The sequence below is a fragment of the Schistocerca americana genome, chromosome 10, assembly GCF_021461395.2.
Source record: "Schistocerca americana isolate TAMUIC-IGC-003095 chromosome 10, iqSchAmer2.1, whole genome shotgun sequence".
NCBI lineage: Eukaryota > Metazoa > Arthropoda > Insecta > Orthoptera > Acrididae > Schistocerca > Schistocerca americana.
In genome coordinates, this window is record NC_060128.1 from 165,386,963 (window position 1) to 165,402,606 (window position 15,644).

Consider the following 15,644-nt stretch of genomic DNA (forward strand, 5'->3'; position numbering starts at 1 on the left):
GTACTGCATCAAACAAAGTAAATCCCATTTGTTAATTTTATTAACTGTTAACTAACGTGATACCCACTAAAATTTAATCAACCAAACTGAGTCCACAGATCTATCACAAGCAAGTTTTCCCATTTGCAAGCAATATAACATATACAAATACTCAATGTGTATTAATGTCCAGTTCCGAGAAACGCCACAGTTTTTGGGAGGCCTGCAGTGGCTAACACGTCTTCTTGCTAAACATACTCTTTAAAATAAGCAAATGTGAAATTTTATCAGGTTAAACTTAACAGAGAATGAACATAATAATAATAATAATAATAATAATAATAATAATAATAATAATAATAATAGGGGCAAGAGCCAGAATATATTACTCTCAACAAAACAATCCCAGTTTGAAATGCACAGTGATTTGCTAGCTATGGTCGTACAAACCCTTGTATGCTCTAGCCTTGTCTTGTCTTGTCTTGTCTTGCCTTGCCTTGTTCCAACCTATGAGCCAGGTAACACAAAAAGTTATGGGAGGGACTAAAGTCTGATGCAGAAATAAATCAAGTATTTTGTATGCAAGGATGTGGAGTGAAATTGTGTCCTTTTCAAATGAATTAGCCAAGCACTTGCTTTAAGTTATTTAGGGAAATCAAGGAAAATTTAGACATGATAAAATCAAATGAAGCTATTTTAAATACCTGTCAAATTATTCACTGTTTAAATCTGAATGTCTGCTTCAGAAACACTAATTTTCACCAGGACAACCTACTGAAAAAAAGACACCATATTGAAGAAAAGAAAAAAGAAATATGCTGCAACCAAACTGCATAGTTTATCAGTTACGACTAAGATGCAATGAAGATGAAATAGTGCACAATTACTCTTAGTGAAAACACAGATTAAAATTCTAATGAATGTCAAGGAAAGAAAAAGATACTATATAAAGCAGGAACAGTGCCCATTAATGGATTGGAGGAATATAAGAAAATCACATTGGCAGGGATCATGAAAGCAGTTACACAGAACAGGTAAATTTTTTACTTTCATTTCAACACAAACAAGTTGATCAGGATTAAAATGAAATGGAGGACTAAGCAACTTGTTCCAAAGCCAGAAAATTAGCTTATAGCAGACAAATCAAATGTGGGCAGAGAGGATGGCCAATCAACATTTGTAGCTGGTTTACTTTGTTTAGTCCTAAATGAAGTCATTTGCATAAGGACAACAATGAAGACAGTGTTACTGTAGCCATATTATAACAATGGACACAGACTCAAAATTCTGAACAAATTTTGCAATACTGAAAACAGATACCTCGTGGATCAAAGAAACCAAAAAGATGGAAAAATTTAAAGTGATTCTAGAAAATATCCAAGTATGCACATCACTAAAAGAAATGTAACAAACTGTTGAAGACATAAAAACCAAAACTGGTTAAGTTTGTACTTATCAGAACAGACACCATGAAAGAAAGAAGAAAATATAGAACATGAGGAAAGAAATAGTTTGATGTAGCCCATAGTGGTAAACATAAAATAAGAAGAATAAGAAGAAGGGCTGTAATAATGACCTTAAAATAATGTCAACACACTTCTGAAAGGAACCATCCATACAGGTGACATCGAAATCACTGGAAATCACCAAGTTGATTCATTGGTGAATTCTGAACTGACTGTGTAGCAATCTCTCATTGAAACGACAGAAATTATGAACATCAAAGACAGAAAGGGTGCAAACATGCTCTTATCATTAACTGACAACAATAAAAGTATAGTTAAAATCTCAGAGCTTCACAAATAAGGAGTCACATTCTCAAATTTAACACTAACACACTCCAACCATCTCTCACAGAAGAACTAGAGAAAAAGCAGTGAACTGGTGACAACTCTAAAGTAAATTGAGCAAATCAACAGTAACTAATTCCTCTGCAGAAAAGAATATGGCACCCTTTGTGAATTGAGGAATAAGAGTATGCAATTCCATCTCAACACAGGATGCTTACAACAATTAGAACTGCAATAAGACAACTATGCAAAACAGTGTTAGGTGCAGAGCAGAGGGCACTTCCCATTGTACCAGTTATTAGGGTTTCTTCCTGTTCCATTCAAGTATGGAGCATGGCCTGAATGATTAATTCAATGTCTCTGTGCATGTTATAATTCTGATCTCGTCTTCACAATCCCTATGTGAGTGATATGTAGGGGGTGGTTGTATATTCCTAGAGTCATCATTTATAGCTCGTTCTTTGAACTTTGTTAGTAGACTTTCTCAAACTTTCTCAGGATAGTTTACATCTATCTTCAAGCATCTATCTTCAAGAGTCTGCCAGTTCAGTTTCTTGAGCAACTCTGTCACACTCTCCCATGGATTAAACAAAGTTTTGACAATTTGTGCTGCCCTTTTCTGTATACATTCAATATCCCCATTAGTCCTACCTGGTACAGGTCCCACACAATTGAGCAATAGTAACACTTCGCAAGAAACACACGAAAGATATATAAGAACTTGAAATCTAGGCTTATCAGATATCAACCACAAAAAGTATGCATCAAGAAACTCCAAAAAAAAATTGCCAGTTATTTCAAAGAACTGATTACCACAATCATATAAGACATTTGTCAAACAGAATAAATTACAGAAGACTAGAAAAATGCATTAATTCACCCATTACACAAGAAGGAAGACTTAACAGATGCAGTTAACTACAGGGGAGCCTCACTAGCATCAGCTGAATACCAAATTCTATACCAGTGTCTTCACAATAGAGCACAGGAACAACTTACACCAAAACTGGAGACTATCAGGCAGGATTCAGAATGGGTGGTTCGTGTCCAGAGCATATCTTGAATGCAAAGCTAGTCCTAAGAAACCTGAGAATTTGTAATAAAAATTTAGTTGACTAATTTGTTGATTTCATCGAATCTTACAACTTAGTTGACTACAAATCACTCTTTCGAATATTAAAAGAACTTCATTTAGATCAACAAGAACTTGCAATCATAGAACAGACACTGACAGATGCAAATGCCCAGGTTAAATTTATGGGCGAAATCTCTGGTCTTTTCAAAATCAAATGAGAGTATGACAAAGAGATGCGCTGTCTCCACTACTTTTCAACTGCACCCTTGGAAAAGTGATACAAGAAAGTCCTCAAAGCTTAGCAACCAATCACTTTAGGCATAAGCAAGTTATCTATGCACTGCTTGACATTTACAGACTTTTTAGAAATATTAACTTCTGGACATTTCATAAACTGAAATTCAGGTTGAATTCTTACTGCAGAAAAACTCAGTCTCCAGGTTTATTTTGAAAAGAGTGCATGATCTGCAATAAGAAAGCACCAAAATTTGTGGAGATGAAAAATAACAAAATTAAATGAGTTCCACAATTTAAACATCTTGGTGAAACCACTCAGATAATGGATCTAAACAAAATTACATGCCAATTACATGCCAAAAATGGAAAATTTATGTCGACTTACCCAAAATATCTACTACAAGAAATCCAAAACTGCAAAACCTTGAATTCCTAAATTGACAAATGGCAAGTTGACCATGAGGAAGAAACAGAGGAGGCTGGAATAACATGCTCTGAAGAGAGAAGGGAAGCCCATAGGAAGAGAATGACAGAAATTAAGCAAAAAAAGGAAGGCCTACGTCCATGCATAGCCCTAATGGCACTATTAAGAAACAATAGCATTGGATACCAGAATAATACCAAAGCAGACTAAAGAGTCTACACAACCTTTACTGTGTTGCCAGCTGCACAAGGTAGCTGTGCTTGATACCTGCAGAGTAGTTATGTTCTTATATAATGTAGTGAACTCTGTGACAAACTGCTGTTCAAACCTCTATTATTAAGTCAGTACTACTAAAAAATTAGCGAGCCAACGAGGAACAGATGATTATTACGCCTACTGCAACTTACGATGTCAAGCCCCATCAGCAGAACAGTGACGACGAAGATGGCAGCAATGGAAATTCCCAGGCTGCGCAGCGTGTCGGGCCACATCGTGAGGTATTGCTCGTAGAACACGTAGAAGACACTGTATGGGAACACCTTCACATGCGCTCCCTCTGGGAGGTGCTCATTCACCGAATCTTCTATCTCAGCCGAAAGCTCTCTAGCCGCAGCCATGGCTCCGTAATAGTCTGCTGAAGTCTTCAGGATGGTGTGGTATGTCATGAAGTAACTTGGTCCCACACGCCCATCTGGTTTTATTACCACAGCCTGAAGCAAACAATATTTTTGCACAAAATTGTTTTGCATTTCATATCTATTATAAATAGGTGTCAAAATTACAGGGCACATGCTTCAGCATTCAGTCACCAACATTCCGTTACTTGCATATGGCCAAGGAAGGGTAAATTTGTAACCTCACAATACCTGGCCGTATGCCGCATGTCCCGCCTTGGCACAGGACGGCGACGGATTATCTGCTAAGAAGAATGGCAGGAAGTGATTGAAAGCCTGTGGACTTGGGCGACCTGTCTTGTTGTCCTTTTCTATTAAACACATCTGGCAGCCCGGAGCACGGTGAGGGCAAAATGACCCGTTTTCTGGACGGAACCTGAATGAAAACGGAAAAAATAAGGTTGCTAGGTTTAGAGTATCACAAAATACCTGCACGTTACATATATTTTAACTGGAAAAATTGAACATACATGATGCCAGCAACAACTATTCGGAAAATCCCAAACATTTTAACACATTCGTTTGGTTTCAAAATTTAATGTCAGAAATTTTGAGCTCTGTTAGCCAAATTAACAGGGAAAGGGAACATGATTAAAATACAAATGTGAGGATTTAACTAAGCTGGGTCTACACCCACTTCTATTTTCCTGTGCGTTAAATGGACAAAACTTCTCTTAACTCTAATTTGCATTTATCCTTCTCACATATTGTGTATATCCTTTGTTCCTTTCAAACACTTAACAGTTTAACCTCTAATTGTAAATGTTGAAAAAAATTGTAATATTGAAGCAGTAAACAACACTTTATAACAAGTACTTGCAATGAGTGCAGTATCATAAGTTATGAAACAGTTATTATGGTTTAAGGTTCTCCAACATATTAAATATAGCTGAGCCTGTAGACCATTGTTTTTTTTATAGTGTTACCTACAACTCTAAACATTTGTTAATATGTTTGCTTGTTGCCTTCAAACGCTGATGACAATTCCTAATTAAAAACAAGAACATGCTACACATCTTAACCTTACCTGCGTTACTATTCACCAACCAATTACAAAACCAAAAACACCTCGTATACTGAATGCCATGGATCAAGAAAATCGGGTAGATATTTGATTTTGTACCATACGGACATTTAACGTAAGTAGGATTATACAGCGGTACCATATAAGTACTGAGGATACAGCATGTTTTGGATGGAGAGTTTACATATTGAGAAATAACTTCAGGTATGCCCCATGCAAGTGCATTGGAACCCTTACTGTTCATGTCGTATATTAATGACATCCACAGAAAATATTCATTGTAACCTCAGAGATTTACAAATTATGCAGTTACCTACAACTAAATACTATGTGGAAAAAAAAGCTGCAGTAATATTCAGTCAGATCTGTATACAATTTCAAAGTGGTGCAAAGATTGGCACCTAGCTTTAATGTAGATATATGTAAAATTATGTAACACACACAAAGAAAGTACGTCTCCTACGAGTATAATAGCAATGTGTCACGAGTGAAGTCAGTTGGCTTATGTAATACATGGGTGTAAATTTGTAGGGATATGAAATGGAACAATCACATAAGCTGAGGTGTGGGCAAGGTAAGTGACAGACTTCAATTAACTGGCAACAACATCCAGCATATACAAAGGGCAGCACAAATCGTTACAGATTTGTCCGACTTATAGTGGAACGTTATCAAAATGTTGGAAAACCTGAAGTGACTTAAGCCTGACGCTTGCTGTGAGAATCTACTCACAAAATTTCAAGAATGAGGTTAAGTGAAGAATACAGCAACATTCTTCAGTTCCTTCAAATCACTTCAGTAGGCTCCACAAAGACAAGATTACACTCATGAGATGTGATAAAAAATATGGTGAATAATTCTATTAGAAATAAGTAATAAGCTTACATGGAATTTGATTTAATCTCTTTCAAGATACTGTCCTTGGTTAGCTATGCACTTATCCCAATATTGAATCAATGACTGCAATCATTACTTTCGGAAGGGCATACAGCTAATATGTCGTGGTCCTCTCAATGTCAGGAATGGTGCCAAAATGTTATTCTTTAAGTATGGTTTCAATTTTCTGGAAGAGCCAGAAGTCACAGGGTGCTAAATCTGGTGGGTAAGGCGGATGCGGACAGACAGGAACACTTTTCTGGCCAAAAGCTCTTTACTAAAAAAAATTAGGTGTGGCATGTCACATGGTCATGATGAAGGATGGCTTGGCCCATTCTTTTCTATGGGCAAGACTTTGATATTCAATTTTGACCGACATGCCTTTCTAAGGTTTAGGAGAGTCACTGGTTCTCCACTGGGAACCCAGTTTTTGTCTTAGTGTCACACCCATTGACTGAAGTTTGACCTCCAGTTACATTTTTGGATAACAACTCCAGCTCTACGATTCTTCAGTAAACTGACAATTTTTCTTCTGTTCATCACTCTGAAGTCTGGAAACAAATTTTGCATTCACCTGTCTCACTTCCCAATTATTGTTTAAAATGTTTTGAACAGACCCACATGAGATGCTATATTCTTCAGTAAACTCTCGATGCTACATTCTTCAGTAAACTCTCTAATTGTTGATCTGTTTGAAAGAACAACTTTTTCAATTTTCTGCACGTTTTCCCTTGGTTTTGAGGCTGATCAATGTCCCAAATGTTGCTTGTCTTCTAATGACTTACTTTTGCTTTTAAATCACTCAAACCACTTGTAAACGGTCTTCAGATTTACAGTATTATCACTATACACCAATTTCTTCGTCTGTTTCTTTCACAGTTCTTTGGACCTTGAAAGAGGACTTAATGTTCATTCATTGTTCTAAATCCAAGACATGAGACACATACGATAAAAACATTACTCCAGTGTCTCTGGACCCTGTCTGCCAAGTCAGAACGAGTTCTAATTTTACACTGCCTGTCTCAACAGATCAGACTATGTAACAAATTACATCAAATAGTTGTACCACCAGCAATGGCTGCTAAAAAATTCATTCACCATAGTTTTTGATCACACCTCATACAGCAACAGAGTGGCACCAAAACAGTCATTCTTCCTGCACAACTGGAACATAAGAAAACCCTGATGCACTACCATGCTAAGTACCCTTTGCTATGCATTTCATAATTGTTTGCATATGTAAACAAAAAATTTTTGCTTGATAATAAGCCCCTCATTGACTGGGAGGAGAGTAATTGTCAGAAATTTACTTGTACTGGCATGTAAAACACAGGTATGTACAGAAAACATTTGTTCTAACGTGTGATAGAACACATTGGTATCTAACACACCGGTACCATATTTTGACTTATTCACTCATCACTATGAGTACACGTATCCACCTTATCACTTTAAGTCTCATCCTTTTCATCATTCTCTTCCCATAGTTCGTCATCCTCTCTGCCATCCAACGCTTTCAATACACATCATTTCTCTGATGATATGGAGGACCACGAGCAAAGAACCCCTCATACATAAGGGTGACTGATAGCTTCCCAGTCTTACCAGATGGTGTAAGCGAATGATCTTCTTCCAACTTTAATACACGTTTCAGAGGTTGTCCTTTAATGGCTTGTTTATGGCCACATCAAGCACCTGCAGTTCTGAAGTCATTCCTTGGTGTTACGAGAAGGTCGGTCCTTTGTGAATCAAATTCACCTTTTATTTCAGTCATTATACATCCCTTAAAAGCATGCAAAACCAGCATGTCTTGTAGCAAGCAATGTCTCACATCTGCGCTTCCAAATAGTAAACAGTCAACAATCAGTTGCATTGTCATCCAGCCCTTTTCTCAGCAGTGAGTCACTAAGCCCTTGGCAAAGATTTTGCTGAGCAGTTGTTCTCCTCAGAATGACAGTAGGTAATGTCTCCAATTGGCTGTTGCAGTTTTTCAGTATTTTTTTATTGCCGGTTTCTCTTAATGTGGTACTTACTAACCTATTCATGGATACTGTCTCATTGCTCAACTTGTTAAAAATACTTGCGTCTCGTTAGCTTTGCCAAACTGATGAAAGTAATACTTCCGCTACTGGATGGAGTACTGCTGGAAGTTAACCAGTTTCTCCTCGAAATCTGCTGGAATTCTCCGTGCTAGCGTATTATTTCGTCTGAGACCAAGGCCACTTCTCCACATAAATCTACGACAGCAAACAAAACTCTAGGAATTCTCCCTGTGGCACGTGACCTGTTAGAAATAGGTTCGTTTCAGCAGTTGCCAGAGAGCACCAGATAACGGGCGTTACTGCACTTGCGCAGCTACGATGACGCAGGAAACCCTATGTTCCTACGTGTAAAACATTAAAAGATCTTACATTATGACATAAAACAAACAATACATCAGAGGATACTTTAAGAGCATCGGAATTTCGTGAACCACACTAAAATGCGTAATTCGGCTTAAAGCGCACATTCGTAAGTCCAGATTCGGATGCAAATTTTCTTGGAGTACCAGTATTATCTCATGTTTGGTTCTGTATTATGGCGTAATGCCACACGTGCACTTGAAATGCAGCGCACAGTTGAAACTAGCCAACAGTGTGAAATTAAACACTCTGTTTCAAATAAATTGACTGCCTCAGCGGAAAATATTTAATAAAAGCCAAATCTCTCTAGCAAACCAACAAAAATAACTTCATTGTTCTGCAAGGCTATTAATGCTTGACTGTCAGAAAGGTGGACATAAAATATGAAACTAATAGCATAATTTAGCCTTCCGTAATTATACGAATGTATTTTAATTCATTTGCTAGCTCCCGGCCACAAAAATCCATTTTGTTTTCATTTAATGTGAGAGCAAGAAACAAGGAAGAAACAAAAAACCACTGAACGTAAACACAGGTCACATGGTGGCGACCCTTCTCCCCACCACAACTCAGACTGGTCTGTGCATCAGCCACGGATCTACGATATTTCCGAACCGGGACAATACTAGATAGTGGCAGCCAGCCCCATTTCTGTAACCAGAAGCAACTGCGCATACCCAACAGTCCTGCCGCAACTGCTCAAACGAATCTAATTCAAACAGTTGTCACATCACACTCATCGGAGGCAATTTGTTGTTAAGAAGCATTGCATAGTCTTTCTAAAGCCTGTGACACACTTTGCTGTTGGCAGACACTCGTCTGAGCACTGTGTTTTGTTGTTGCATATGGCATATTTCCTTAAGTTTCATTTCCGTTTTCTTTTTTTTTTCTCTCGTTCATGTTTTGTTGCTGCAGAATTATTCTGCAGTAGCGGGATGCAGTAATATCCTTTTTAGAGTATCGGTTCTTACCAGCCAAAAATCACAAAAATTTAACTGAAAACTACAACAATGAAAAATTCCCAGAATTCTAAACAATTCCTGGGTTTTTCCTGGTTTTCTCGCGGATGTATAAATTCCCGGATCTCCCAGTGTCGTATACACCCTGCTTTACTTTTACTGTGAAACTGTGAGACCTTGGTATTTGCCAAATTTCTTTATTCTAGGCCTATGGTAAGTACCCTATAGGTTTTGATGAATGAGTTTATGGGTCTCAAAGTATGTGACATAAGTGGTCATATTTTTTGATCACTATGACTTAGAAGGTTACATTTTATACACTGCCAGGTGACTGTAGACCTTAGTATGTGTAAAATTTGAACTCTATATCTACCCATTCCTGAAAAACAGGACTTTAAGTATCAAACAGTACTATGGCTTTCTCTTCATACAACTACTGTGACAACTCTTTAAAGTTAATGCTGTTGATCACTTACAAACAAGAAAATAATCAGATGTAAATTTCGTCAAAAATTGAAGTGAATTCTCTCGTCCCTAGCTATTGTATGTAGTAACGGTGGTGGTGGTTGCTGCCCCCCCCCCCCCCAAAAAAGCCATCTATGCCTTTTTAGTTATAATAAATCCACCTGATTACGAAGTTGATCAGGTGGGTGAAGGGACAAAATAGTGGGGGTCATCAGGCCCTCGGTCACAGAATATTCCAGTAAGAATTAGTGATGCCACCCAGAAATTTGATGTAACTGATGGTACAAAGGAGTGTTAAAAAATCAAGGCACTGGTAGCAATATTTTTAATAGGAATGAGAAATAATTTAAGAAGAGGTAAAAGTATATTGCTTGGTCTGGCCTCCACAGGCCTTATCAGCACTGAGTGACACCTCCCATCGTCTGGCAACCCAAACTGCCCTCTCTCCAACATGCACAAAACACAAACGATGCAGTATTAGGGCAGTAGCAGAGTAAGGAATTCCTTCTAGCCAGGTAGAGAGGAGATCTGCAACAGTAAAAGTGAAATGGAATTGATCCGAGCAGAACCAACAACAATCCCCAGATGCTCTGCTGCATTAGGATCTTACGAGTAAAGCAAACTTGTCCTCAACCCGAATGTTGGTTTTAACACAACACTTTTACCAATTGGTAGTGGTAAGGCACTGTCTTCCTCTTCAATCTGGCTTACCCAGCAAATCACATGGGGATCTAGACTAATGTGGAATCTCTGATTTCTAAGAGCAGTGAGGAATTTCACACTGCAAGAGCAAATTAGGGATGAACAAATTAGTGACAAACTGAATGTTGAAGGGATAAACAGTGCAATAGATAAATACAGAAAAAAAATGGAAAGAGCCTGTGAGCAGAATACTCGAAGAAAAAGAACGAACAATTGTTGAAAAACAGGTCAAAAGGAGAAAGACATCCTGGTAGGATGAGAAATAACTTAAGAAGAGGTAAAAGTATATTGCTTAACCTCTGAAGAATGAAGAGGGTGAGGTCCTAATTCCTGCAAGTGAAAATGATAATATCAAGTGCCACAGTGAACACTTAACTAAACCTCCATACACTCCCAAATTGAGTGTACACCAAGCTTATCGACTGCCTGTATTTCATAGTATTGTCACAGTACTGAGCTATAACAGCTATGATGATTATTAAATTTTCATGAACCAAATATTTCTCATATACCCATCACACACAAAATTCATGTCTGGGCGCACACAGAGAATGTAACAAAGCACTTTGTAACTTACTGGCAGCATTTCTCCGCTCCAGACCAGTCGAAATAGTCATCAAGCCACGAGGAAGGTGGTTTTGCGAGGTATGATGAGCGCGGCCGGCGGGACGCCGTGAACACCTGCGTCACCAGGGAGTCCTGGTGACAGTTCTGGCCACCACAGATGGCGTTCTGCATCTCTGGCTGCGAAAAGTCTGCGGCTTCGCCCTTAGGAACTACCACGAAGTAAACTGGTGGGCCCATCTGTAAACAGACGCACAAAGTAAGACACCACTTAAACCTTATCTATTCATCCTGTAAAATACACACTATAAACTGAAACTGAGAACTAGTTTAATTTCCTATTTTTCACAAAAAAATTTTAAACCTGAACATTTTCCTGCAAAATTGGGAAAAACTCAGCAACATGCATAAATGAAATAGTTACTAACAAGTTTGCCTGTGTGGCCATCCTCTGCAGCAAGCATGGAATTACTCGTTTCGTAAATAAAAGGCATGTTGAACAATGTGAAGGAGGTCAGAACATAAAGTTGTGCTTATATGTCAGTAAGAAAGTGGTAGTGCGACCTCCAGACCAGATGAGAGGAAGCGCAGATCAGCAAATCGTAAACAATTACTTTTTTCATAAAAAAAAAATTAAGACGTGAACTGTTTAATAATCTAAAAATAACAAAACTGCATTGTTTTAGAACCCACTGATGATGCCTTAGAACAAGAAAAAGGCAAAACACGTCTGGGATAAATAAATTAAGTGGCTGCAGGAAATGGCGGTTTTATTTACAGAACAAATAGAAATAGCTACTAACTTATCAGGTGTTATCTGTACAGACTGTAGAACTAAAACAGGAGAGTATTCCTTTTCAGGGCTATGAATGTTCAAAGTTGTCTAAAGATATATTGTACAATGTAATAATGCTAAAATAAGCAAAGCAAACAAGTTTTTGTGTGTTAGTGCTTATGACAGTGAAGATTATAGCAATGTTCGCTTTTCATTCACCATCAGCACAGTTTATGAGCTGTGTGTATTTTATATTATTTCTCACATTGTATGTGAGCTTAATAAAGGGAAAATTTTATAACATAAGCTGTTACTATATTTTAGTAAAGATCATACTTTGAATGTTTGAATGTATTGGAGGACTTTAATTATTACTTTAAGAATTTTAATAAGTCCTATGTTTGAAAAGGCAATTACAGGGAAGAACAAATCACACTTTCTAGAATTTGCTTTCAGTTTATCTTGTTTCCCCTTACCGAGAGAAATTCTTTGAGGTTCTTGAAGTACTTGAGCACGTATGAGTCCTGTGGCATGGACAGCTCCTGGTCAAGGCCAACGTCTACATGTGGTATCACCGCTATGCTGGCACACAGCCACCCAAAGAACACCACCATCACCAGGGCACGAACCACCTTGTGCATCAGCAGAGGTACATACAGCACCTGCAAAAACAACAAAAATTGCCACTGAACTGGCACCACCCACAAACTCAACACAACAAATACTGTATTTACTTCACAAAGATGACCCAAATTTACATAAGGTTTTATTTATATTAAATATCTATAGAGCTGCCTAAAAAAGTTAATATTATCTATTGTAAACAGTCGTGATGTTTACTTAGAGTATATGATGATATGTAAGAATTTGTTTGACAAATGCTGTGGGAAGTCTGAGATGACCCTGGTCTCCACCACCAACACTACAGCCCACTTTCACTTTCTCTGAATTCCAAGACACATGCAGCTGGGATGTTTCTACGTACTTCCTACACTTTCATTTGAATGATTCACATGATTGTGAAGTCTTAAGTGCAGCTATATATATATATATATATATATCTCCCCCCTGCCGCCCCCCCCCCCCCCCCCCCCGAACAACCTGCTGCTTCTGCTCAGGAACTCTTCCCCCAATTTTGTTCCCTGAAAGATGGCAAGGAAAACTAGTGATCTATGCTTCATTTAATGCACCCATAATTGTTCACTTCTATTGTACCAAATTTTACTCCTGAAGCACAGCAGCTTGTGGTGGTATTTGTTCAGTCTTGGTTGAAATAGTTTTTATTTGTGTGTGTGTGTGTGTGTGTGTGTGTGTGTGTGTGTGTGTGTGAGTGAGTGAGTGTTTTATCAATTTGCTATAGCAGTGGGACTAATTTTTTTTGTTTTTAAATAAAACTTTTCTTAAAAAAGCTACTTTGATAGGAAGTTCTGTTGCTTCTGAAAGATTGGTATTCTCTTTGGGTGATATTGTTTCTGATGAAAGAAATAAACTTACAGATTAACACATCATATATGAGTATTTATGAACAGACTGGACAATAAACACCGGCCAGTGGATTAATTCATTACCTAATTTTGAACTATTGTCATGTAATCGTTCCTGGTGAAAATGTTATGTTTTCCCTACTGTCTAAATTATTAATTCAAATTTTTTGGAAGAGCATTTCTAGCTTTATAAGTAAAAAAAAAAAAAAAAAAAAAAAAAAAAAAAAAAATAAAAATCAATATTATCCTAATTTCCTTTAAAATAAAGATATTTCTTTGCCAAAAAATGAGCTTTTCATTAGAAGTTTTTAAAGAAAAAGAATGCTACAAATTTTACAAGTTTAGGAGGAACAGTAGTCCTCAGCTGATCATTGCAAGAACACAAGTGCTGTCCATCAAATCTAACCTCCAGTAGTTAATACGGACAAAACTTGCGATCGTACAGTAAGAGACCCAACAAAAGTCGCAACAGTTTTAATGTTTTTGCGTATCGCCCTGCAAAATGTGTAGGACACTGTTCAAGTAAAACAAATGTCATTCTAGTTTCTCACATGTTTGAACACTTGTTCCTGGACTGGTGACTGCTGGTTTAGAACACTATTAGTAGCCCCCCAGCTGTCTTATCTACCCGATAATACTGTTCCTGTCAGGCACAGCCAAATGGCAACCATTACCCTTCCATCGCAACGCTCACTAACCCATCATGAGGAACCAGTTCCACTGCTGTAATGCACATTTACACAGACAACCACTCCAGAACATACTAATTGCCAGATTCCCTCCTATTTGGTGACATGCACACAAGTACCATTTGATGCACATTTGGTCACCATTTCGTAATGGAACTGGTAGATAAGATATGTACTATCCTGCACAAGCACACAGTGTTTCAAAGCTCAAGTTTAGTCCCAACCTGACACCACTATTACTCTACAACTGGCAGAATGTCAGTGGCTCAGACATCCCCACTACATTTCCAACAGTGGCTCTCGTCACTAAGCGACAGAGCCCCTTCTCACCTTGAAGAACTTGTAGAGGATACCCTCAGTGTCACTGTCTGCACCGGCGTCGGCCTTCGGACCTTGCACCCAGCAGCAGACATCGAGGCGGTTGGCGCGCTGGCGCAGTGTGTCCAATGACAACAGGCTCACGAAGCATGTCACCTGCAGCAGGAAGTCCACCAGCAGTGCCATGCCCGCATACAGCGCGAACGCCCGCACTGCCGGCATGTCCGACAGTGCACCCAGGAAGAAGCAGCACGACTCCGACACTGACGTCAGCAACATCGATGGGCCCACCTGCCAGGCAGCAGGTACACTTGTTATTAATTTTGTGTTAGCCATAGCGTCTCTTCTTGGCAAAACCAAGACATTGAAATACATCAATAATTTAATAAAGTACAGGAGTTTTGTTATTTGAGCAGCAAAATAACTGATGATGGCAGAAGTACGGAGACTATAAAATGCAAACTAGCTATAGTGTGGAAAATATTTCTGCAATAGGAATGTTTTACCATAAATTTAAGTATTACAAAATATTTTCTGAATCTTTTTGCCCTTGTAGTGTTGTACAGAAGCTAAACTTAACAACAAGCAGTTCAGATGAGAAAAGAATACTACAAGCTTTTGAAACGAGAGGCTCAAGAATAGATGGATAGACAGACTAACTAATGTAGGTGTACTTAAATCAGCACAAAAAATGTATGCCACAATTTAACTAGAGAGACTGGCTGATACTGCATCCACAGGCACCAAGGAATTGTCTAGTTGGAAATTGGTGGGGGAAAAACCTGCACAAGGCACACGGCACGAATATGTAAGCAGGTGCATATGGATATGGGTTGGAGTAGTTACTCAGAAGTGAAGAGGCTTTCATAGTATAGATTAGCACTGCAAGCTGCAGGGAACTTGTCTTCAGACTGACGACAGCACAGCAACAACTGTCATATCAACAGCTTATTTACTTTGACAATGTATATTGGCAATAAAATATGACAAAGTTTGATGGAGGGTGGACATTATCATCATATGAAAACATTTTTTTAGTTGTTACATGAAAAACTTCTGGAGCAACAGTGATACATAACAAACCACGTAATTACAGCTACCATTAATATAAGCAATAAGAATAATCAGCTCTTTCATATATTTTTAATTTTTATCAGTTTAATAAATACACAGTCATACTTTTTTACTTTGGAGTAAATTTATTGTG

General features: G+C 38.1%; 1 protein-coding gene across 2 annotated transcripts in view; it reads right to left on the reverse strand.

The window, feature by feature from the left end:
* The window catches only part of LOC124552242 (NPC intracellular cholesterol transporter 1-like), a 59,867-nt gene that overhangs the window by 21,569 nt on the left and 22,654 nt on the right, over positions 1-15,644 (reverse strand). For both annotated transcript variants that reach the window (XM_047126524.1, XM_047126525.1), the window contains exons 5-9: positions 14,450-14,728; positions 12,423-12,608; positions 11,185-11,411; positions 4,372-4,555; positions 3,913-4,215 (exon numbers count right to left, since the gene is read on the reverse strand). In XM_047126524.1, the coding sequence (XP_046982480.1) occupies positions 3,913-4,215; positions 4,372-4,555; positions 11,185-11,411; positions 12,423-12,608; positions 14,450-14,728 (1,179 nt within the window). The remainder of the gene's footprint in view (positions 1-3,912; positions 4,216-4,371; positions 4,556-11,184; positions 11,412-12,422; positions 12,609-14,449; positions 14,729-15,644) is intronic.